This window comes from Phascolarctos cinereus, unplaced genomic scaffold (genome assembly GCF_003287225.1).
Source record: "Phascolarctos cinereus isolate Bilbo 61053 unplaced genomic scaffold, phaCin_HiC Scaffold_4;HRSCAF=312, whole genome shotgun sequence".
Lineage (NCBI taxonomy): Eukaryota > Metazoa > Chordata > Mammalia > Diprotodontia > Phascolarctidae > Phascolarctos > Phascolarctos cinereus.
The window spans coordinates 562,462,025-562,488,607 of NW_027555847.1; the positions used below are offsets into that span (position 1 = coordinate 562,462,025).

General features: G+C 39.6%; 1 protein-coding gene across 8 annotated transcripts in view; it reads left to right on the forward strand.

The window, feature by feature from the left end:
- ADTRP (androgen dependent TFPI regulating protein) overlaps nucleotides 1–26,583 on the forward strand; it is a 144,545-nt gene that overhangs the window by 20,339 nt on the left and 97,623 nt on the right. For 3 of the 8 annotated variants that reach the window (XM_078153606.1, XM_078153604.1, XM_078153605.1), the window contains one exon: nucleotides 7,694–7,764. In XM_078153606.1, the coding sequence (XP_078009732.1) occupies nucleotides 7,717–7,764 (48 nt within the window). In that variant the 5' untranslated portion in view covers nucleotides 7,694–7,716. Of the gene's footprint in view, nucleotides 1–5,920; nucleotides 6,065–7,314; nucleotides 7,765–26,583 lie in introns of those variants that run through there. The other 5 variants (XM_078153602.1, XM_020963036.2, XM_078153608.1 and 2 more) reach the window with 4 other exon arrangements.

Consider the following 26,583-nt stretch of genomic DNA (forward strand, 5'->3'; position numbering starts at 1 on the left):
TGCCCCTTGCCAGCAGGTGAAGGTCAAGACCTTCACCCCTTACCCCAAAAGATTTTGGGTCCCATTTGTTTGAGGGGGGAATGATAGGGTTGGGATCTGGACCTCAGAAAGAAAAAAACCTGGACTTTCCCACATGGCCAAATCTCTGGATTTCCCCTGAGGCAAAAATCTCATCACTGCCTTCTGTTATTGCCTAAACCCAATCTCCCAATTCTGTTACCCTTAACCTAGCCTAGCCCTCCATTGTCTTACCTCCCTATGGCTCCTGTCTACTTCCCACCCTTGACCCTAACTAGATCCCATTCTTAACCTTCCAGTCAGTCCCATCCAGATCCTTCCTAGATCTCTCCCATAGTCTTTCTATGTATATGGTCCATCTTGTCTCCATTAAGGTGCTCAGATTCTTAAAATGTAGTCACTGCTCAAATTCTTATAATCTAGCCAATAGGTCAATAATGTTCAGATTCCTTAAGAGTCTGGCCAAGATGGTGGATGTTCTAATAAACCTTGTCTTTGGCGAGAAAAAAAAAAGTTTTGTTTTGTTCTTAATAACTCTAATAGAGGAAAGAGAGGCAGCTTGTCATAGTGGATAGGGAGCTGACCTCAGAGTCAGGAATACCTGGCTTCAGGTCCTGCCTTTCATGATGTTGGTTGCATCCTTATGATAAGCCATGTAATCCTATGTAAGTCTTTAAAACTATAACCTTGAGGGATGGAGCTAAGATGGTAGAGTAAAAGCAGTGACTTGCTTGAGTTCTCCCCCAAACCCCTCCAAATACCAGTAAAAAATGACTCTAGAAGGAGAGGATTCTGGGAAGATGGCAGAGTAGGTCAGAAAATTTTAAGTTCTCAAGATTTTCCTCCACAAAAGAGATAAAATAGCACCTCTGGGCAAACATAGAGCCATGAAAACAAATAAGTGTAGGTGCAGAAGACGGGTCCTCCTGGGACAATTGGAGAAGATCTGAAGAAAAATACTGGATGAGATTTCCTCCCTGTGAAGAATAAACACCTCCAGGCTAGGGTCCACTTGCCACAAACTGCTTAAAGGACAAGTGTCAAGCCATGTGGTTAGCTGGTTTGGGACTGTTGCCTTGGCCCCAGCCACAGGAACTTTTACCCCAGGGACAGTGAGGGGAGTTGGGCATCTGACCTGGGGGAGATCTAAGGAACTTCTGACAAAGAATACCAGACCCAGCTGTGCTGCAGAGGGTGGCCCATCCAAGAAGGAACCAGCACACACCTAGTGAGTGCAGAAGCAGTGGTGTGGGGATGCCTCTGCTGTGGGTACTGCTGTGGGAGGCTGGAGGCCTTGGTTTGATTTCAAAGCCAGAAGTGAAAACAGAAGAGGATTAGAGGCACCATCCCCCATACCCCTAGACTTTATATAAAAAAAAGTGATTATAAAAACTAAATTATCACCAAAAAATGCACAGGCAAAGGAGAAAAATCCAAGCATAGAGAGCTACTACGGGAATAGAGAAGATTGGTGTTTGTCTTCACAGGAGGATAATGAAGCAAAGAAACCCTTTTCTACTCTAAAGAGCAATGTCAAGTGATCATCTGCCCCAAAAGAATTCATTGAAGAACTTTAAAAAGACTTTAAAAATCAAGTGAGAGAGACTGAGGAAAAACTAAAAAGAAAAATAAGAATAATAGAAGAAAAACAAGAAGATTATGAAAAAAAAGTCAACCAATTAAAAAAGGACATCCAGAATCTTAAAGAAGAAATGACTCCTTGAAAATCAGAATTTGGCAAGGGGAAGCCAGTGAAGTTATAAGAGATGAAGAAATAAAAACAAAACCAAACAAAATAGAAAGAATGGAAAAATAGAAGAGAATTTGAAATATCTCATAAGAAAAACAACAAATCTAGAGATCAGATCAAAAACAGAAAACATAAGAATAATTGGACTATTTGAAAGTTTTGATCAAAAAAATAATCTTGATAACAATAATATAAGAAATAATTAAAGAAAATTGTCTTGAAGCATTAGAACAAGAGGGAAAAGTAGAAATAGAAAAAATCCACTAATTACCACCTGAAAGAGATCCTACGAAGAAAACTCACAAGGAATACTATAGTCAAATTTTGAAACCTCCAGATCAAGGACAAAATATTATGAGCAACAAGAAAAAAATAATTTATATATGGTGGTACCACAATTAGAATTACACAATACCTAGCAGTGGTAACATTAAAAGATTGCAGGTCTTGGAACACTATATATCGAAGAGCAAAAGAATTGGGTTTCTGGCTGAAAATATCGTACCCAGCAAAGCTAGGCCTAATTCTGAATGAAAAAAAAAATTATAGACATTTGATCAATTGTCAGATTTTCAAGTCTTTGTTAAAAAAACAAAACACCCTAAACTCAATAGAAGATTCAACATACAAGAGCAATATAAGGTACATACCAAAGACCAATTACAAGAGACTAAATAAGGATAGAATATTTACCAGTTAGGTATGAAAAATGTAAAACCTATGTCTAAGGTTGTTACTAGTAATTAGGTAACTTATAGGGAAGATTGGGGTAAACCTGAGTATGATATGACTTCAAAAAGTAAAACCATTGAAGTACAGCTAAAAGAGTAATTATTTTTTACAAATGAGGTGCAAGAGGAAGAACCAATATGTAGGAATTAGATGGTGGATGGGGCTTTTAGTTTTGGAAGCCCATTCTCATTGGCAATGGGTTTAAGACAAGAAAATCCACATACATTTAGAAGAGTATAAGAAATAAAACTCTAAGGGGCTAGGGAGGGGGGAGAATAAAAAGGAGGGATCTTTACAGGAAAAGGTATGGGAATAGGTTAAAAGGGGCATAGAGAAAGGGTTTAGATTTAAGGGAATGGGAGGATAATGGAGGGATTGCTGGAGTGGGGGTAGATTAAGTTATAGGAGGGTAAGGTGGCAGGTAGATGTAAAGTAGAGGAGTTAGGAGAGATAGGAAAAAAAGAGACATTCACAAACAGAAACTAAGATTAGGAGTAGAATCTCTTAGGGAAAATATATGTTTACATATGTATGTATGTATAAGTAAGATAGATAGATAGATATACATACACATACATATATATACATATATATATATAATTATATCCAATGGTCAATTGTAGCTTTGGGGTCATAGGTGGAGGGGGAGACAGGGAAAAAGAACACAGTGAAAAGTGTACAGCAGAGAACAAAAGAAACCTACAAGGAAGCAAAGAAAAGATGGACACCTGTCTACATAATGCACAGTATTTAATATATAGAGTTTCTTGAAATGAAAAGTTATTGCAATATATTTTGAATCCTCTCCTATGTTTTGCTGTGCATATGACATTTTAATATATAAAAAAAAGAAAAGATTTTAAAAAGGGGGAAAAAACTAAATATAAAAAAAATTACTCTAAACAAATTTTAGAGCAGCAGAATCCACCAAAAGACAGAGTGAAACAAATTTCCAGCCCAAGACAACCTGGATGGTTGATGAGAAAGGTCTATTTCACCAGGCTGGGAGAGGAGCAGAGTTCAGCATGGGTGTGCAGGCAAAGACAAGGCCCCAGCGAACCTGGAGCAGGCCTCAGGGGACTGAATCATAGGCAGCTGTGGTGGTTTCCAGATTTCTCAACCCATGAACGCCAAAGACAACTTAGAAGGTCAGTGGGAGAGGTCTGTCAGACCTGGGTGAGAGAGGAGTGTGGTCCAGCCCCAGCAGCATCAGGGTGGTGGCTGCTTCCGGTGCTCTCAGCCCACAGACGGTGGTGGCTTCGAGCAGCTGATCAGAGAGGGATTGCAGAGATCTCTTTGCTGGTGCTGAGACAACATTCTCTTGCTTCACCCATGCTTGGATCTAGGTCATAGTTCTGGGTGGCATTTCTGGGGCAAGAAGGAGTGTTGGTGTGGTGGAGCTTGTGGAGGAGGCACAGAGAGAATCCTCCTCACAGTTCCAAGGCAGGAAAGAGTGCTTATGGTCAAGAAAGGAGTAAACACCTCTCCTTTCATCATACCACTCAGAAGAACTGAAAATTTACAGGTCCCTCTGAAATTCAAGTATCTCTGAAAATAGCTGCACAAAATCCTTGAAACTTAGCTGGAAGCAGACCCCTACCTTAACAAAGAGTTAAAAAGTCAAATAATTGTCTGGGAACATGAGCAAACAGCAGAAAAAACTCAGACTATAAAATCTTATTTTGGTGACAAAGAAGATAAAAATATACAACCAGAAGAAGACAACAAAGTCCAAGTTCCTACATCCAAAGCCTCCAAGAAAAATATGAATTGTTCCTAGGCCATGGAAGAGCTCAGAAAGGATTTTGGAAACCAAGTAAGAGAAGTAGAGGAAAAATTGGGAAGAGAAATGAGAGTGATGCGAGAAAATCATGAAAAACAAGTCAACAGCTTGCTAAAGGAGATTCAAAAAAATGCTGAAGAAAATAACACCTTGAAAATAGACTAACCCAAATGGCAAAAGCAGTCTGAAAAGCCAATGAGGAAAAGTATGCCTTAAAAAGCAGAATCAGCCAAATGGAAAAGGATGTCCAAAAGCTCACTGAAGAAAATAATTCCTTAAAAATTAGAATGGAGAAATTGAAAGCTAATGACTCTATGAGGAAATCAAGAAATCGAAACAATAACCTGGGGCAGCTAGGTGGCACAGTGGATAGAGCACTGGTCCTGAAGTCAGGAGTACCTGAGTTCAAATCCAGCCTGAGACCAAACACTTGACACTAATTAGCTGTGTGACCCTGGGCAAGTCACTTAACCCCAGTTGCCTAAAAAAACCAAACAAACAGCTATAACCTTCTGAGAAGATGCCAATCTACATGGGTAGGGGAGGTTCCTGATTGAGAAGCTGTTACGTTGCTATCACAGATCTAATCTAAGGAAAATAGAAAGGGGAAAATGAGAGGTTCAAAGAAGAAATAGGACCACTGCACAAAATAGATAGGATAATTTTAACAGACCACAATGAAAAGGCAGAAGTAGTTAACTGTTAGTTTGCTTCTCATTTCTTTGTTAAGGAAAAAGATCTTTAGACTGAAAGAACAGAACGACAATGATTAATTCAGTATTAACATAAAAAGTAAATGAGAAAATAGTAAAAAACCCACACACCTCACTGTCCTTGGTGAGTTCTTCACCAGACCTAAATGAACTACCACCCAGGGGTGAACAGGAATGAACTGGCTGATGTGATTGCTCAACCATTATATTAGCGTCCTAGGCTCAGGGGGCAGCTAGGTGGTGCAGTGGATAGAGCACCGGCCCTGAAGTCAGGAGGACCTGAGTTCAAATCTGGCCTCACACCAAATACTTGACACTTACTAGCTGTGTGACCCTGGGCAAGTCAATTAACCTCAATTGCTGGAAGAAAAAAAATAGAGTCCTAGGCTCTGAGTGTAATGGATAATTAGGGGAACCCCTCTTGATTAGCCCTGAATCATCTCTGTTAAAGTCCACTGGATGGAACATGCTTGGAGGTGAACCTTTTAGTGCCATATGTTATGGTTAGAGCTGGGTGGCTTCTGGTGACTTATTGCCCTACCCCTTTCCTAGTGGGCCACATGAGTTTTGGCTCAGCACTGAAGTGCTTGGCACTTTGGGGTGCTATAGTGGCAGGGCTAGGTCAGAAGCAAGGCCTACAATCAAAACTGCATCAGAGAGGATGGGCCATAGCACCAGGAAGTGCCATCCATTCAGTAGATCTTAAAGGGAATGATTCCATCTTCTAGACCTTTCTCTTCCCATATACTGAACATATCAAGATTTTTGAACCTCCTTCTTGATTTCCTGTGGCAGAAATTGCCAATCGAAATGTACATGGCAGCCAACACATGTGCTGGCCTAAGTGAGAGTAAGTCATATTCTCAAAACCTTAGCTCCTTCTTATGCTTTGTGCTTTTTAACTGAATGTAAGTGACTCAACAGTGATGCCATGATAGACATTTCCAGTCTTGGAGGCAACCTTGTGGGTTTGGAAGTTCCAGGGGCCCCTCAAGTGGTATGAGCTGCACTACAAGAACTACCCCCTACAGCTACTACAATGTTTTTTGAAGAAGATGATTACTGATGGTAAGAGGAGTTCACCTCTGGCCGGACTTGCCAAACAATAAGGACCTTAGGGGTGACAGTGCAGATCTTAGGTGAATGTGAAATGCCCATTCAACAGTATCACAAAATGTGTCATGTTTTGGTATTTTAATTATCAGTTTCATAGGAGGGCATAACAGTAGTTAAAAGTCATTGCTATATTCTTAAATCTTTAAATCTTTGTAAATACGCCTTTAAAAAAAAGCATTGAGTACTTCGTCTAGAATCAGAAAGAACCAAGTTCAGATCCTGCCTTAGAAACTTACTAGCTATGGGACCCTAGGGAATTCACTTAACCTCTGTTTGCCTCAGTTTCTTCATCTGTAAAATAGGGATAATAATAGTACTTACCTCCTAGGGCTGTTGTAAGGATCAAATGACATAATTGTAAAGCACTTAGCACAGTGTCTAGCAAATTGTGAGCATTATATAAATGTCAGCTCTTAGTATTAGTATTACGTGGAAGAAATAAAGAGCTGTCCTATTGACGTTATACCTTGAGTACCTTTCTACTCTACCCCATTTGGGGAGACTTTATTGTTGTTGTTCAGTCTTTTCAGTTGTATCCAACTCTTTATGACCCCATTTGGTATTTTTTTTGACAGAGATACTGGAGTGGTTTGCCATTTCCTTCTCCTGCTCATGTCACCGATGAGCAACTGAGGCAAACAGGGTTAAGTGACTTGCCCAGGGTCACACAGTTAGTACATGTCTTCTTGAGCTAAATCTAAATATTAAATGATTTTCCCTCTGGGGAAGGGATATAAAGAACTGTAGAGTGAGAGGAAAAAAGTCTAAACCCTGTCTTCAGAGGCCAGGCTCCCCTAGAACTAAAGCTAGTGTGTGCAGACTGGTCTAGACTTGAGAAGCATCCTGTTCTGGACTAGGCTGACTCAGGCCAGTTTCATCCAACAGTTAACAATAGCAGATTTACTTAACCATTGCAAGGGAAGGCTATTCAACAAGGAAATGCACTGAGAACACCTTGATTTACTTAAGCAGAGAAAAGCTCCTTTGCCCAAGGAAGGCAGTCCCTTTAGCCAATCACATCTCAAGAATGGTTGTAATAGGTCAAGAGGAAAAAAAAACCAGCAAAAAACAAAAACAACCCAGCCTAAATTGTATGGGGGAGGCAGTTAGCTTGGCATATTGCTCCTACTTGGTGGTAGAAAGAGACAGTGAGGAGGAAAGGAAAGGGAAAGGGAAAGGGAAAGGGAAAGGGAAAGGGAAAGGGAAAGGGAAAGGGAAAGGGAAGGGAAGGGAAGAAAAAGAAAGTCAATTTATGTAAACCTGAAACTGATCTGACATAATCTTGAATGGGTTTAAGTGCTGGCTATCTAAAACCCAACAAAAATCCTGTGTCCCACATACTAGAAGAGTGAGCAAAGTTCATTAGTGTTGAAATCACCTTCCCCAGAAGTGGGTGGAGATGGTAGTTTACTGAGCACAGAACAAAGACAAGGGTTCCGAATGCTGGATTCTAGAAAGAACAGAAAAATTGCTTTGAGTCCCTTGGTCTGAGCTAAGCCATGGCAAGAGCGTCTGTGTGCATATACCACTTTCTTGTTTGGGGCTGGTATATTTTCATCAACTGTTATTTGTCCTTCCAAGCACGAGAGCAGCAATTATCACAAATGTTCCCGTATGGAGGCCAGTGGAAATACTTGACAATGCTGAATCTGGTGAGTCTAAGTCTGTGCTGCACCAGGGACCAATCTGTCTATTTGCTTTTCTACCATCTGTGCCTCCAGACAGAAAACTTTTGTTTTTAGATGAAGAAAAAAAAGCTCCATTATTTGAATCTTCCTTCTTTTCATTGCTTGAGACTTTTGCCATTCTGTTTTCCTAAACAATGTGCTGCAAGTAACTTATTTGGGGCAGTGTCTGTGGGGAGTCTTGGCAATCCAAATGTCAAGAGGTCTTCTGAAGGGACTGACCCAGAATTCTTCTCTGATAGTCCCAGGGAGGCAAGTCAGACGTCAGTGATGACATCACTGATCTCACCCTCGGTGCAGAAAGGAGTTTCACTCTGTGCAGCAGGCTTTTTAGCTTTTCCAGGGTACCGAGGAAGTCAGTGACAAGGGCAATGTATGTTGTGTAGGAAGTATAATTTTGAATGGGGGAAGCCTTCCATTTTTCAGTACGCAAAGAATAGCAGATTTACCTTGGAAATGGCAAACACACTTTGCCAAATTCAGCTCCCACTTTCATTTTTATAGGCTCTGTCTCCAACTGAAAGGGTAGACCTTCTGAGCAACAATAACAACAAAAATACTTTTTTAAAAGTGTGTATGTGGAAATCATTCCCATGGTAGTGCTTCTTCTTTTGTCTTTTAAGCTTTTCTGACCATACAATGTACAGCAGTGAACCATGAATAAATGACCAATATGCTTCATAAGTGTTAATTTTAAAATGAGAAAAGCCAAAAGATCATGGTGGGGAACAACTGGCAGACTTGGTTACAATTTAAGCATCTAGGTGACATAGCGGATAGAGAGTGGGGCCTAGAGTCAGTTCAAATCCACCTCAGACTTGTATTAGTTGTGTAACCCTGCACAAGTTATTTAGTTTCTGTCTGCCTCAGTTTACTCAGCTGTAAAATGAGGATAATAATAGCACCTATTTCATAAAGTTGTGGTAAGTCTTAAATGAGATGATATTTATAAAGAGCTTCGCGCAGTGCCTGGCTTAACAAATGCTTGTTCCCTTCATTATAGCATGGCAAGGAATTCTGGAACACCCCACAAAGGACTTAGAACTAGGTTCACATTATCTTAGTTTGGGGCTTGGAAGCAAAGTTTAGAGCCCTAGTTAATCCTGCTACCAATTTAGAAAGGGAAGGTTTTCAGAAAACTTCATTTTGCCAGAGAAAATGAAGCACAAAATTTTCAAGTGGAGGGAGGTAGGAGGGCTTGAGATCTGAAGGCCCTCAAGGTGACATCCCATTCTCCCTTGCCAAACTGGTGGAGTTTGTCTTGGGTGAAGAGAGTCCTTTAGATTCCTGAGGGGCTTGGCAGATTGCATTTTGAATGCAGCTGCAATGTGTTTGTAAATATCAAAGCTGCTGCTTGATTTAATCACAGAATTTGCTCAAAAAAACCACATTGTTTTTATAGAACTACAGCAACACACAGTAGAAAACTAAGCAACATGCATCTGTCATGTTGTATTTTTGAGAATGGGGAGTAGAAGCTGGAGGAAGGGCTATGTCTGGGGGCTAGGAGTGGAGTTCAGATTTAATTCTTGTTCTAGTTTGGATGTCTCTCTATTAAGTCAAAGTCTAGTATTCAAAACCAACCTTCTCATTATAGCCCCAAGCTTATCCCTTTCTATTAGTAGAGCCACAATGCTCTGGTGCCCTCTTTCCCCTTCCCTTATCCAATCAGTCCGGAAATCCTATTGTTTCTTGCAAATGTCTCTTGGCTTTATTCCTTTTCTTCTTTATTCCCAGTAGCACCACCCAAGTCCATTTGGCAGGCTCCATTCCTGAGGTCCCACCCCTCATTATGTCACACCTTTTGCATTAGGCTCCATACCAGTCTCTTTGTCTCCACTCCCTCTCTGTTCTAACCTAACCCACATATTGAGGCTAACCTCATCTATTATGATGCTTTAACTGCTTTACTCTTGCCATCTCCTTACTCAAGGACCTACTGGGGCTCCCTCCTGTCTACTGGATCAAAATCAAACTCATGTTATGCAGGTCTTCATATGGCCCCACCCTACCTGTTCAATGGGAAAATTCTAACAAGAAAATTCTTTTCTCTTCAGGGCTGTCATCTCACAGTTGCAAAAAAAATGGCATCTTTGAATTTCTAAAGTTCTTGTTATTGTGCACTATACAATTTAGCAACTGGTAACAACTTGCCATTGTCTGGTTGTTTTTTGGTCATCCCCAACAACTTAACTGATAGTTATTAAATGCAGACAAAATTGAACATCATTTATGTTCAAAGCTAGGTGCTAGGTGATAAGAAGAATGTAAAGAATAGGTCCTCATCCTCCAGGACCTGAGCAGATTGAGGCCAGCTAATAAGGTCCTTCAGCTCCCCACTTCCATCTCCATATCTCAAAACCCTTCTCTCCCATCTCCTCTAAGACCTTGCCTCAGCAGTCATCCTCTGTTCCATACATCTTCAATCTCTCCTTTGCATGAGTCTTCCAACATGTTTAACTCTTAACTGTATTTCATAATTATCATTCCATCTGTCTTCTTTTCTTCACTCCTAAACTCCCTTTAAAAATCCTCCTCTAGGGGCAGCTAGGTGGCACAGTGGATAGAGCACTGGCCCTGAACTCAGGAGTACCTGAGTTCAAATCCAGCCTCAGACCAAACACTTGACACTTACTAGCTATGTGACCCTGGGCAAGTCACTTAACCCCAATTGCCTAAAAAAAAAATCCTCCTCTCCTAATGCCTCTATGTCTCTACTACACACTCCATGTTCAGCCCCTTGCAATCTATTGTACACATTCACAACTCTACTGAAATTACTTTCTTTTTTTTAAGTATTTCATTTTTATTTTCCCCCAGTAACATGTAAAAACAATTTTTGACATTTGTTCTAAAACTTTGAATTCCAAATTCTCTCCCTTCCTCCCTCCCCAACCCACCTCATTGAGAAGGCAAGCAATTCAATATGTTATTCATGTGTAGTCATGTAAAACATATCCATAATAGTCATGTTGTAAAAGAAAACATAGAAGAAAAAAAAACCTCAAGAAAAATAAAGTAAAAAAAAAAAAGAATACTTCAGTCTATATCCAGACACCATCAATTCTTTCTCTGGGGATAGCTAGCATTTTTAGTCATAAGTACTTCAGAGTTGTCTTGGATCATTGTATTGCTGAGAATAGCTAAGTCATTCACATCTGATCATCTTCCAATGTTGCTGTTACTTTGTACACACAATACATTTCACTTTGCATCAGCCCATCTTTCCAGGTTTTTTTCTGAAAGCATCCTGCTCATCCTTTCTTGTAGTACAGTAGTATTCCATCATAATCACATACCACAACTTGTTCAGTCATTCCCCAATTGATGGGCATCCCCTCACTTTCGAATTCTTTGCCCCCAGAAATGAGTTGCTATAAATATTTTTGTGCATATAGGTACTTTTCCTTTTTTTTTTTCTTTTGAGATACAGACCTAGTAGTGGTATAGCTAGGTTAGAGGGTACGTATGTTTTATAGCCCTTTGGGCATAGTTCCAAATTGCTCTACAGAATGGTTGAATCACTTCACAATTCCACCAACAGTGCATTAATCTTTTGTTTTTCCCACATCCCCTCCAACATTTGTTATTTACCTTTTCTGTCCTATTAGCCACTCTAGTAGGTATGAGGTAGTAGCTCAGAATTATTTTAATTTGCATTTCTCTTATCAATAGTGAGGTAGAGTATTTTTTCATATGGCTGTAGATAGCTTTGATTACTTCATCTGAAAACTGTTCATATCTTTTGATCATTTATCAGTTGGGGAATGACACTCATTTTTATAAGTTTGCCTCTGTTCTCTATATGTTTGAGAAATGAGGCCTTTATCAGAGAAACTTCCTTCAAAAATTTTTTCATAGTTACTATTGCTAACTGTATTTTCCTCCATCCTATCCCCCCACCTTCTTTTATTCTATTCTCTCTCTTCTTTCACCCTGTCCCTCCTCAAAAATGATTTGCTTCTCACTACCCCCTCCCCCACTCTGCCCTCCCTCGAAATTACTCTTTCAAAGGCTGTGTTGATAAAATACCAACATCTCCAAATACAAATGACACCCTAATCACCAATTCCACAATCTTTTTTTTACAGCTTTCATCTTCTGCCTTTCTACAGAGTTTGAGTTTGAGACCATTGAAAACCATCAGAAGATATTTTATTTTTTTCTCTGATTCAGACACCAAAGTCTATTCGTTTTCCTTCTACAACCATAACCACTCCTTTACCTCCTTTTCTGGCTTCTCATTCCTTACTCAAACTCTTGTTCTACTTGTTTGTTTTTTTTGAAACAATTGGGGTTAAGTGACTTGTCCAGGGTCACATAGCTAGTGAGTGTCTAAGGCCGGATTTAAACTCAGGTCTTCCTATCTCCAGGGCTAGTGCTCTATCTACTGCACCACCTAGTTGCCTCTAACCAAACTCTTAATGTATGAGTCCCCCAAAAAATTATCCTTGTCCCTCTTCTGTCTTCTGTCTAAACTCCTTCCTAGATGACCATAAGATAATAACTTTAATGGTCATTTATTGTTGTTGTTCAGTAGTTCAATCAAGTCTGAGTCTTTGTGACTTCATGGGCTTATCCATGGGGTTTTCTTAGCAAAGATACTGGAGTGGTTTGCCATTTCCTTCTCTAGTGTGTCCCCATTTTACAAATAAGTAATTGAAGCAAATAAGGGTTAAATGACTTGCCCAGGGTCACACAGCTAGTAAGTGTCTGAGGCTCAGATCTTTCTGACTTCAGGCCCAGTGCTCTATCCACTGCACTGCCCATTAGATATCATCTAATTCTTCCTTCTTCTGACGACCCAGCATGTCCCTTGAGAGAAGACGAGAAGGTGTAAGAGAAGGTGTCTTCCATGTGCCCCAAAGGACTTCTCCCTGTGCTGAGTCTACCACTTCCTGCTGCCACCTCCTTAAGTGAGAAGAGCAGCCCAGCATTCCTCTGACCACTGGTATCTTCCTTCCACCCCAAAGCAATGACTTCATATGTGACAGCAGAAGGCAACTTCCAAATTCTGCTGCCAGTCCAATCTCCCAAGTGGAATATGGAGAACCCCAGGGCAAAGAAAAACAACCTACCCTTCAAGCTGTCCATCTCTTGCTTTCTCTGTCCTTTAAAGGAAAAGGAAAAGGAAAGTTGGTGAAGAATGAGACTTCTTTCTCTTGCTGTGCAGGTTTGACTTTCATCTCCAACTGCTCTCTTTTCGTGTTTAATCTTCAACTTTTAGAGGGAATCTCACCTTGTGGCTCCCATTTCATATTGCACTTGCCTTCTGCCCAGTCTTCAACTTCCATTGGGAAGAGGAATGGTACCCTCCATTCAATGGTGAACATTTTCACACCTGGTCATACCCTTCACGTCCCAGTGACTCTGAACTCCTGCACGTCATCATCCAAACCCTATTTCTCACACTCCCTCGCCAGATTCCTCACCCCATCCCCTCAACTCTCCCAACCCAGAGTTTCAGCCAACCACCACTCTACCCTTTCACAGTGCCCTCTGGAATACCTGTTCCTTAGACAACAAACTTTCCCTTCATATGAAATCTTTTCCTCTTCCCTCCTTTCATCTACCAGTTATTATTGAAACCCTGATTCCCCCTCCCCATGGAGGCCTCCCTAGTCACCCTTTCCAGTACTGGCTGCACCTTTACTCATTCTCCTCAGCTCACTAGCTGAAGTGGGGAGTTGAAATGCCCCTTTCTCCCTATTGTCACTTCCAGGTTCTCCTTTTATCTTTATCACTCAGTAACATCTTTTCTTTTGAGGTTCATGGTTTTCATATCTACCACCCAATCAAAATCCTGGTAGCTCTTGTCTTCTTTCCTCCCCAACTCTTGCCCTTATTAGGGGACTTCAACACACATATTAACTCTCCCTCAAACACTAACCACTCAGTTCTTCACCTATTCACTTCCCATTAGTTAATTCTCCACTCTACCTCAGCTACATACAAAGATGGGCATATGTTTAACCTTGCCATCACCTATAAATGTACCACTTTTGTGTTCAAGAATTCTAAAATACTTTTATGCAGTCTTAATTTATTGCCTTTTTACCTCTTTCTCTGCTTTCCTTTATAAAACTCCACTTTGGATCTTCACTATGACCCCCAGTCCCTTGACCCCTCAGGGTCTCTTCCAGGCCATGTGCCTTGCACTAACCACTCACTCCTCTTCTCCCCATCTTGACCTCTTGGTGAACTATACACCGTCCTACTGTCTTGAATACCCAGCCCCTTATCATATCACCAATTATGTCCAGCCAAGTCTCAGCCTTGGATCATTCCACTATTTGCTACCTTCACTCCTACACATATACTGCTGAATGAAGATGGAGAAATTCATGCAACTGTTTTCCTGGGTTCACTACAAATTTGTGTTATGCAACCTGGACTGTTGTGGAGTTGCACATTATGTTGCACAACCTCAACTGCTGCTAGGTAATTCTGACATACATTCCTTCTCAACTCACTATCCCACTCTTCACAGCAACTCTTCCAAACCTTTTCATACCTCCTCAAACTTACCGTGGCTTCCCCTCCCCCACAATTTCTCAGCTGAGGACCTTGTTTTATATTTTAAAGAAAAAGACTGAGGTCATTTATCATGGCTCCTTCTTCTCCCCTCTTCCTGAGTTCTTATCATTCAGATGCCTTTTATCCCTAGCTCCTCTGTCCACCACTGTCTCACATGATGAAGTATCCTTATTTCTTACCAAGGCTAACCCCAGTGCTTGAATTGTTACTGCTGGAGGAGATGGGAAAACATCTCCTTTCTTCCGATATATCGATTGGGTGGGCTGTGGCAGTTTCCTAAAATAAGACAACAGTGAAGTTTGCCTCATCAATTGATTCTTCCTTTCACTTCGACACTTAGAGGCCATTATTGGGTTCTTGGTTAACCCAATTTCAATATTGTTGTGTCTCATGGAATAGGGACACCTGAGCAGAGGGAGAGAGATGGGGAGCAGCAGGGCAGGTCAATGGAGCAATCAAAACACACACAACATTTGTTGATTAAGTTTGCCAGCTTATATGGGGGTGGTTTGTGGCACCCTAAAACAATTATAATAGTAGCATCAAAGATCACTGATCACAGCTCACTGCAATAGATATAATAATAATGAAAAAGTTTGAAATTTTGTGAGAGTTACCAAATGTGACACAGAGACACTATGTAAGCTTGTGTTATTGGAAAAATGGTGCTGATAGACTTGCTAGACTCAGGGTTACCACAAACCTTCAATTTGTAAAAAACTCAATATCTGCGAAGCTCAATAAAGTGAAGTTCAATAAAACAAGGCCTGCCTGTACAGTACTATAAATCTGGAGGACAGGAGTCTTCACTTGGAGCTGATGGGGTTCACTTGAGGGGTGGGTTGTTTGACTCTCTAGCAACCCTGATACCTTATTCCTTATAAAGAAATCTTGATCCTGCGATAGTGCTATGAAACTAGAAAACTCAACAGTCACTGGGAAGGTTAGAAGCTCAAGTGAGAGTGAAGGAGAGTAACTTTGACTGTTTGTAGACTTTGATGAGAGTCCTTTCTGATTTGCATTTTTGTCTGGTTAAGTAAAGCTTGTCCTATGTTCAATGTGTTAGTAGCTTGAGTGTTTGCATGGCATATGAATGACTTTATTTTTTTTTCCTGTGTAACCTAGATAAAAGCTAAATTCTGACATTTTTGGGGAAAACCCTGAATGGGGGTGGTATGAGCCAAAGACAATGATTTATGAAAAGCCTCCAAGATGGAGTCTCATTCATGTAAGCTCAGAGCTATGATTCCTTCCTAGGAATTTTAAATAAGTAGTTAAGGGAAGGTGCTCATCTTCCTGCAATGGTTTAGTTAGGGTACTACTTGAAGGTAGGGGAACAGAGGGACTCAGTGACCTCATAAATTCTCTTCCAGGATTGATTGTGTAGTTTCAAGATTTGGGGAAGGTGTATATCTATGTATTAAATATCCCTTAGCTGTGATTTTCTTTTTAATTGCCATCCTTACCAAAAAAAAAATGTCAATTGAGTTGTGTTCCAGGTAGTAAGTTTGTTAATTAGCAATATAATTGAAGGATAGCTAACAACTTTTAAGAACATCTGCTCAGATCAGCATGAGAGAGGGCAGAAGGAAAGGCACAAAGGAGTCCTTGACTATAGGTAGGACTAGAGAAGACACAGAAACAATGCTAAGATATTCTGAGGAGAGCAACTTTGAACAAGCTTTAAATGAGAAGAAATGATTTGCTCCACTTTCCTTGGGCAGGCAAAGATTGACAAGAGAAATCGAAATGATTGCAACGTTTATTCTAAAGATAGCCCAAACTCAAATGATTTATGTAACTTTATTGTTTTCCAGTTTTCTCCCCTCCAAGTTGTTCTACATGGAAGCCACTTATTAATCACTCTATTGTGTTCTAATAGATAGGTTCTTGCCCAACACAGGGAGTCGATAAAAGCTTAAAATCTTCTTCCTTCAGGAACCTGGTCCTGATTCACAGCAGACTCTTAAATCTCACTACAATGACTTTCAGTGAGCCAAGAAGTAGGGCACTCACTAGTGTTTACTTCAGGTATTATGCCTCCGTGTATTTGTATTGGCAAGGTATTTTCTTCTCACCAGCTTGGAGTTCCCCTGGGGGTGCCAAATAAATATTCATCACTGATGATGGCTATGACATGGCAACACTGATAAAGATCAGTAGAAAACAGAACACTATCACCCTGTACACGAGGTTGGCATATTGGCATCTTGACAGATGCAAGTGAAGCAATGTGCATGTGTGACGTTTGGCAAGTTTTCGGAGAGATGAAATTATTGATGAAGAAGAAAATAGGAAAATCTGAGGAACGTATTTCCTTCCCATCCAAAGTGGTGTGCTTTGGTTGGGAAAGAGGGAAGCAACCCAGGGTGTGCTTAGTCATATCACCATGGTAACGCTTGTACTACAAATGAACATGTGGCTTTCAGAGGTTGGGGAGAAGGCCTCTCCCTAAAGAGGGAAAATCAAGGAAGCTCTAGCCAAGTGTTTAACTAGTTACCATGTGTTAGAGTAGTTTCAGCCTCCTCAAACACCCTCCATCCCTATTCCATTGTTTTTCTTATTTTAAATTGTCATTTTCTAATTCTCATTTTAAACTTGGTTGCCAGAAGAGGATTGTGTTCCAAATCTGGTCACACCTCTTTCACTTCTTCATTTTTTCCTGGTCTATTATTTGTATTTTTAAAATCCCCAATTATAGGCTCTAATTTCTGACTTAAACTCATTCCTAATTTCTTTTCTTTTGCCTTTTTCTCCCTCTTAAGCCATTCTGATGTTTCTTTTTCATGATTTCTAGGTGGTCCGTTAGAGTTTCTTCTGCCTGGCACTATTGGCTTACTTTCTTTCATGTTGTAATATTTTCCAGTAATATTTTGGGCTTGCTTTGTGGTTTTACTTGTTTTTCCTTCTGATTGTTAGAAAATTCTCTATTGGCTTATTTATACTCTGAACTTTTATTGAGACTTTTTCTCTTGAAATTTGTGAGGTTTGGGCCTGAAAGTTAATCTGCCCTGTATTCTCTCTGAAAATAAGTTTTAAGTTTAGCTTTAAGCATTAAGAACGTAAGGGCACATGAAAGGCAAGACTGTCCTTATTTTATTCTTAGTAAGACAATATGGTATAATCAAAAAGCATTCTGAATATATGGTGAGGGGAGGGGAAGGGTGGTGCCAGCACACCACTATCTACTGGGAAGATTTATAAAATGGGGCCTGCATTTTTGTTAATTCTGTACTTGGGCATGAAGCAACTTGTGTTTATGCCAACAAATGGAAAGTAACTCTCTAACAATGGGCTGGAGGTGGAGTTCCCAAACCTGTGCTAGAGAAAGGTCACTCTCCTGTTTGTTTCCCATTGTGCCCTCATTCTTCCAACAAAGGGACAAGAGGCAATATAAGGACAGGGTGAACTATGTGTGTTTAGGAGAAATAATATTAAATCTAGCAAATGAATTCTTTAATAGATTTTTAAAAATAAAAACACAATTAAACAGAAGTAAGGTAGTGTTGGGTTTGCTTAGAGTCTCTGATACTGGAGTGACTATACATGATAAAAACATACAGCCACACAACTTTCCACTTGTCCATTTAGAAATCATTTCTCCTACTCTTGAAGAAGGGAACTGCAGATGGGCCACCGGGCTGTTACCATTGGACCACTGAGGTTTCCCCTTTCTTCTTTTTCTCAATAATCTCCTAAACTTCTTCTATACTTGTCCACAAAAGACCTTGCATTAGTTTCCTCTCTTCCCAAATGGGGAAAAACTACCAAATCCCAAGGATTTCATGGCCAAGTAGCCCCTGCTAGTACTTGTCACAATATTATTGGAGGTTGGGAGGAAAGGGGGTTACAGATATCCCAAAGGACAGATTTTCCTTTGGGATTTTCATTTCTTTTAATTAACTCCTCAGATTCCCAGTCTGGTGGCACAGGCTCATGGGACTGCTATGAATTTTTATGAGTTCAAGCCCATATTCCCGAAGCTACATTTAGAAGGTTCTAGTCAAAGTCTTGAGCTAGATGGGTCCTTAGAGACCACTTAGTCCAGTCCCCTCATTTTATAGGAATCTGAGACCCAGGGAAATGAAGCGATTGCCAAAGACCATGGAGGCAGTAATGAAGGGAAGTGACATTCATGCTCAGGCCATTTGATTCCAAATCCAAGTCATTTTCCACTACATCATAGCTTTAATGGGTAATAATAAGTATAATAATAGCTAGGATTTATACAGTGCTTTCAAGTTTGCAAAACACTTTACAAATGTTAACTCATTTGATCCTCATAACATCCCTGTGAGATAGGTGCTATTATTATCCCCTTTTTATGGATGAGGAAAATGAGACACAGAGAAGTTGTGACTTGACCAGGGTCATACAGCTAAGTATGTGTCTGAGGAAGTAATTGAACTTAGGCCTTCCTGATTTTAAGTCAGGTGTTCTATCATCTGTACCACCTAGCTGCCCAGTGATCATTAATTCTGACACAAATGATAGAATTAGAGCTACAAGGGCCCTTAGAGGTCAAGTCCAACTCCTACATTTTGGAGAAGATTGAAGCCTAGAGAGGTTAAGAAATTTGCCCACAGGCATATCGCTAATGAGGCAGTGAGATGGCACAGTGGACAGAGTGTCAGGCTTGGAATCGGGAAGACTCCTCTGGCTTCAGATACTTACTATCTATGTGACCCTGGGCAAGTCATTTAACCTTGTTTGCCTCGGTTTCCTCATCTACAAAATGAGCTAGAGAAGGAAACAGCAAATCACTCTAGTATCTTTCCCAAGAAAACCCCAAATGGTATCACAAAGAGGTGGATACAATTGAAATGACCCAACAACAACAACATAGAAAATACAAAACAGGCAAGAACAAATAGGAGTCCATAGAGAAATACATAAAACATTCGACAGGTTCATCAGCTCCTCAACAACAATGTATCCCTAATAAGCATCAGAAAAGATTTAACCCAGTTCTCCTTGATTGTAAGCTCATCATCATATCTACTACATTATATTGCCTTTAGAGCAAAGAGGTTCTTAACCTGGTGTCCATGAACTTGATTTTTAAAATATATTTTAATAACGATATTTCAATATATTTGTTTTCTTTTCTGTATATTTTATTTTCTTCAGTTGAAAACATTAATCTGAGAAGTTCATAAGCATCACCAGACTGCCAAAAGGAGTCCAGGACATAAGCCTCTGCTCTAGAGGGTCAATATAATGTAGTGGATAGACAGACTTCTAGAGATGGGTATAGGAAAACCTCAATTCAAGTCTTGCCTCTAACTCTTCTTAATGGCTGTTTGAACATGGATTAGTCACTTATCTTTTTGAGCCTCAATTTCTTTATCTGAAGAATGGGGATGATAATATCTATAGTACTTATCTCACATTATTATAGTGAATTTCAAATAAGGTGATGTATACAAAGACATTTATAAACCTTAAAGCTCTACATAACCATCAACTAATAATTTTATTGCGTTAAATCCTCAAAACATCTATTGAAGGCAAGCAGTGCAATGACTATTATCCTGATTTCTTAGAAGACATTTAAGCTCAAAGATGTTCAGTGACTTGCCCAAAGTTACACAAACTAGTGTACAAGTTTCTCTAGTTTGAAGTCTTCCTTGATCCCTACAGCAAGAATTCATTTCTTCCTTCTATGGATTCTCATAGATCTTCTCTCCCCCAACCCCATGATATTTAATTATTCTAAGGAAAGAAGGATTAGGAGAATCCCAGATCAATTTGATAAGTTCTCCAAACAACCTGATGAGATTATAAAGAAGTAGATGGACATATACTATAGCAAGGGTAATATTTGAAGAGCAAATGCAGTGAGTTACTTAGAGTTAGTTCAATAGGAAGGCTACTGTCCAGCAACCCTCAAAAATGTTTGTCTTCTGGGGAGAGTCTAAAAGAGGTGTGGGGAGGCCATGTGTGGCCTTGAGGCCACAAGTTATCCACCCCTGGAAACTATAGGGTGGTATTATGAGTCTTGGATAAATTGTGTAGAGTTCTGTGGGAAAGGGGGAGTCATTAGCACTTCAAACGGATGCCCAAGTAGCCACTCCAAGTTTAATTCCCTCCTAGGCAGAGCTGATGGACCACTTGAGTATTTTCCATATTTTCTGTATTTCTCTATAGATTTCTACTAATTTTTGCCTGTTTTGCATTTTCTGTTGTTGTTATTGGGTGATATCAGTCATGTCTGATTCTTCATTATACCATTTAGGGTTTTCTTGGCAGAGATACTGGAGTGGTTTGCCATTTCCTTCTCTAGGTCATTTTACAGATGAGGAAACTGAGGCAAACAGAGTTAAATGACTTGCCCAGTCACACAGCTAGTAAGTGTCTCAGACCAGATTTGTACTTTATCCACTGCACTGTTTAATTGTCCTATTTGCATTTTCTGTGAAGGTGAAATAAATGCTGTCCTGAGTCAGATATATAGATATAGATATATTTGATACTATTAATGCTTGTATGGGAGCTAAAGATCCCTTTACTAACATTAGGGGAAACCTATGCACAAGCTATATCCTGAGCATATAAGGAGATTTTTCTTGAGCAACTCAAGGTGAATACCATATGCCAAAGAGAGAACATGACCCTTTGTGGGGTGAGCCTCCAAGATCAAACCTGGTCAATGTGATCCCAGACACTTTGGGGGGCCCTGGACTACCTTCTAAACTTTCAACATTGTATCATCACTGGGTATATGTTTTATTTCTAAGCTTCTTGGGAAACCAAAACTGTGTCATTCCTCTTTTGGAGACAAGTGTAGTGTACAGTCTCCTTGACTTGGAGTGAGGAGATCTGGGCTTGAATTCTGCCTCATGTACTTATTAGCTATGTGATCATGGGCAAGTCATCCTCCCAGAGCATCAGTTTCCTCATCTGTTAATCAGAGATAATAATATTTGCACCACTTAACTTACAAGACTATCATGAGGAAAGTTCCCTGTAAACTTGAAAGCTCTTTGCAAATATGATCTATTAACTGACTGCTTTCCCCTGTTGGCTAGTATGTGCTTGCTGCTTGGCCACTCAATAAATGTTCCATCAAATTGGGAGCACAATACTTGTAATCTAACTCATAAAATAAGCTTTCCTAATCTGACTACTGAGAGACTAATCTGAACTGGCTTCTGGATGAAATCCATTTGACTTTGTCCCTACTTGGCACTTAGTAAATGCTAGTTGAATTGAATTGTTTGCTGGCTGTAGCAAAAATCAAATCAATCAATCAGCAAGCACTAATTAAGCCTTAGTATGTGTCAGGCATTATGCTAAGTGCTGGGGATATAAAGAAAGGTGGAAACAGTCTCTGCTCTCAGGAAATTCACTTTCTGGGGGAGATAACATGTAACAGCCATCAGATACATACACGTCTATGTATACACACACACACACACACACAAACACACACATATACATATATGTAAATAATGTGTATATGCCAGATACATACACAGAATAAGTGCATACACACGTAAAGGGAAAGTAATGTCAGAGAGGAAGGAATTATCAACTGGAGATGGTAACTCCAGGTCCCAAAAGTGCTGCCTTCAGATTCTATGACTCAAAAGCTACTCAGTGGGTTGCCTTGAGTTCAGTGAGTCTTTCTAGAACAGCTCACTACAATCTTTCAAAAGTGAAAATCCCACTCTGGCAGTTGCCAAAATAGCATTCTTTATTTCTGTAAGTAAGCCTGAGGAAAAGTGGACTCTTACAGACATGTGTGAAACTGAAAACAGTTTTCTTTTTTACTTATGAAGGAAATATATATATTTTTTATAATATATACATATTCACATATATATATGGGTGTGGGTGTGGGTGTGTGTCTGTGTATGTGTATGTGAGCAAGGAAAGGAGGGGACAAGGGTCCAGGGCATGTCTCTTGATCCTTAAAATTTATTTTACTGATACTGAACTATGTTATGGCCCATACAACCTAAGAATGATTATTTTAAAAAACTACCAGAGTCAGGATCAGTAGAATTAGGCTATGCCTACAGAAGTCCAAACACCCAGATAAAATGGAAAAATTAAGTCAATAGAGGAGATGTTTCTTAATACTCTATATGAAGCTTGTTATGATACAGCTAATAGTCAAGTCAATCTTTAATGCTTTTGGCTAAAGGGTATCATAACACTTCCAGAAATACAGCTTATAACTTACACACATCTGATATACTGCAGGTCAGATTGTATGTCTTGAAACATAACAGCTAAATACAGGAAAAAACTCAATAAAATTTAGTCTTTTTGCATTGTAAAATCAAAATGCTCTATGGGGTGTCCCAAAAATCTTATTGCAGCTTGAAGCTTTAATAAATTAAAGCTGCACTAAGACTTTTGGAACATCCTATATGATTATGAGCTGTTGTTATGCTGTTAGTCTATTTTTTTTTATAGCACCAGCATCACAAAGGAGTTCTGTTCTATCTGAATTGTGATGTGTAGGTAAATCAGTTTTATTTTTGTCCCTCTCAGCACTGAGCATGGGAGTTTGAACATATTAAGTGCTAAATAAATGTTTATTGAATGCAACACCATCCCCCAGACCTCCTTTCATCTCTTCTTCTTCCTCTCCTTCTCCCCTTCCCTCTCTCACTTTTCTCTTCCTCTTCATATTCCATACTCTCTCCCTTGGCTTTACTTATTCAGTCCCAAAGTTTCAACTTGAACCTTTATATGGACTCCTGCATTTATATCTACTTCTCAAAGGCCCCTCCTGAACTCCAGTTTTGTTTTCTATGATGCACTTCTCCCCCTGCATGGCCTGTCTAAAAATTAGACTCAAAGCTTCTGGTGGCAGGTGGCTCAATTTCATCTAACTACATTATGGTCTAGCCTATATTTTTTTAAAATCTATAAAGATAATATGAACAAATTTTCTCAATTGCTTTCCTGAAATCTAGGTAAACAGAATACTCCTTATTTAACAGTTTCTTTAATCCTATCTCAAAAAAGAAATTAGGTTAGTCTGGTATAACTTGTTACTGATAAAGTTAATCTGGCTCTCTGTGGCCACTGCTTCCTTTTCTAGAAATTCACTAACCATCCCTTTATTAATTGATTCTAGAATTTTATCAGGAATTGAAGTCAAGTTCATTGACCTGTAACTTGAACCCTAAATTATCATTTTGTTTTTTTTTAAGTCAAGAAAACCATTTGTTCTTATCTAATCCTGCGGCATGTCTTCAGTTCTCCAAAATCTTTCAAAGATTATTCAGCACTTTAGTACTTCCTTCATCTGGTCTTGGTGATTTGAACACCCATGGGAAGCTAAGGTCTCTAATACCATTTCCCTATTTATCTTGGATACCAACTTCCCATTAGCCATTTTTGTCTGTATTTTCCAGTCCAAAAAGAATTTTCCTATGCAGAAGACAGAAGCAGGATAATAATGGAACATTTCTGCTTTCGCTGTCTCATATATTACAGTGGTCACATCTATCCCAAAAAACAAGTCCTCTGTCTTCCTTGATCCTTCTATTTCTCCCAATTAAGATAAAAACAACAACAACAAACAAACACATTTTGTTATCTTTCTCAGCTTCAGCTTGTTCTGAGAGTCAGCACAATTTACACTGTAATTTCAAAACCATCCCATTCTGTGGTTTTTGTCCTCCATTACCTGCTCTTGCTTCCATTTGGGTATTTCTTAAATCTAAAGTGGTTGATGTATCCCTTGGCACCCTCACTATTCTCTTTAACCAATCCTCCCCTTCTTCCCCCCCTCACCTTCCTAATATTTTGAATGGTTTCTTTTTATTTCTTCATAATTTAATTCTTGAGAGTTTTTTCATCCCTCCTGGGTTTACTCCCCTAATAAAGTTTTAGCTCACAGAATCTTACTTAGCCATATTCAACCCTTTGAGATCTGCTTTCTGAAAAACTACATTTATGTCAAACTATGACTGGTCTTCTTCTCTTTCTGTGACAAATTTTAAGATAGAGTATTCACTTCCTCCTATGGTTCTCATCTTTCTACCCCAGAAACAACCACTTCTTTGTTGATGAGAATGGGAACTAAAAGAGCCAATTCTTCTTTGGTTCCTCTACCTTTTGAAGGATGAGATGATCAGTGATCATATCAAGAAATTATTATGTGCTCTATTTTTGTCAGAGAGAGAGACAGAGAGAACTCCAGCAGATGTCTGGATAAATGCAATATCCAATAACTCTAACAAGTCAGGTTTGTGATCTATTCCCTAGACTCCTCATCTCTTTCCTCTTTCTGTTCAGGTGGCCTGGGTCCAGTTACAATACTACTCTTCTATCTCCATTGATGCTCACCTAAATGCTCCTCACCATGCTTTTTCTCCTAACTTCTTTGTTCCTATTAATAGCCTCACATTTTTCCCACTCACTCAAGACAAGAATCATAGGATTTGGAGCTTAAAGGAACCTCGAAGATCGCCCAATTTTGTCCCCTCATTTTATAGATGAAACTGAGGACCACAACAGTAAATTGACTTATAGGATCATAAAATAAAAAATGTAGAGCTGGAAGGGACCTTAGAGGTCACTTATTTTACAGATAAAGGTTAAGAGACTTGCTGGGTGTTGCACAGAATTTTAGTGTCCAAGATTTTAAGTGTTTTAAGGGTCAGGTCTTCCTGATTCCATATTCACCACTATCCACTATAACAGTTGACCTAAGACTCACAGGGAGTAAATAGATGAACCAGATTCAAACTTGGGTCTTCTGACTCTAATTTACCTGCTCATTCTGCTGTAATACCTTAGTATTCTTTACTTCTCCCTCCCCTGAAGTCTTTGTATTCAAAACAGTTGACAGGTATTGTTGGCCCCATTCCCAATATATTTCTCCCATCTGGCCCCTCCTTCCCCTCTTTCAACTGCCACTGGTGTAGAATATTCATCACCTGTGCTAGGACTATTATAATAACCTAACTGGATTCCATGCCTCCCTTTCTCTTCCTGCTTCTCACTGCTATGATCTTCCTCCTTTGTCCAAAAACCTTCAGTGGCTATCCGCTGCCCACCAAATAAAAGACAGACTTCTTTTCCTGCAATTTCATACCCTCTGCACCCTGACTCCTACTTATCTTTCCGGCCTTATTTTATGTTAATCTTCTTTGTGAACATTAAGCCCTGGGTGAACCAGACTAGTCCCTCTTCTTTGCTCTCGTCCTGCCATTTCCCTCCTTGGCACAGGTTTTGCACTCCAATCCCCATGCCTGGCACAGATTTCCCTGTACATGTTCTTCTTTAAGGAGCTATTTAGGTGCTGCCTTTTTCCTTGGTCTCTGCATCTAGCAGTGATTCCTCTGTCCTCATATCTTTCAGGCCACTCTGCTTGACCTCTTGTGTATTTAATTATCATTTGTTGTAGTTGCATTAGCTTTTGTGTGTGTGTATATTGCAACCCTTCCACCCTCTGCACAAATTCACACACACACAGACAAAATCATAAATTCCTTGAGGACAGGACCCGTGGTGTTGTTCACTTTCATATCCCCATACCCAGCACATAGAAGATGCCCTATAAATGTTTGTTGAACAAATGTTTGTTTAACTGAATTATTGCTGAAGGGATGATTGTCAAACTTGCAAAAATCAACATGGTCAAACCTCATGACAGTGAGACCTGTATCATAGTAATGGAGGGATATTTGTGGTATAGAAAAGGCTTTGGAGTAAAAATACCCAGCTTCAGGTCTCAGGTTACTTGCTTTGCTATGCAATGCTGGGTAAATCACTTCAAGTCTGTAGACCTCAATTTCTCCATTTATAAAATGAGAGGATTAGATTAGATTATCTCCAAGGTGCCTTACCTATTAGTATTTTCTTCTATTTTCTATAATTTAAGTAAGGAGTCCATCATCTTGGAAATATTTTTTCTCAAAGGAAAATTTCTATTGCCATGATTTTGTCATAATAATGTAGCAGCCACTGGCCAACACTTCTGGACTTTGTGGGAATTAACCAAACCATCTGGTCTTAAGACCACAAGATCATATGTTTAGAATCAAAAGAAAACTCAGAGGAGGCCAGCTAGGCCAATGCCTTCATTTTGCAGATCAGGAAACTGAGGCTCAGAATGGTTCAGTGACTTGACCAATGCAATATAGATAAGCAATGTTAGGTGTTATATTTGAACTCAGGTTCTCTGATTCCAGAGCCATTACTTTTTTCCATAGTACCCTGCTACTTATCAGCTCTATCAGGTTTTCAAGTCAACTTATTTCCTGTTTTCTTTTAGAT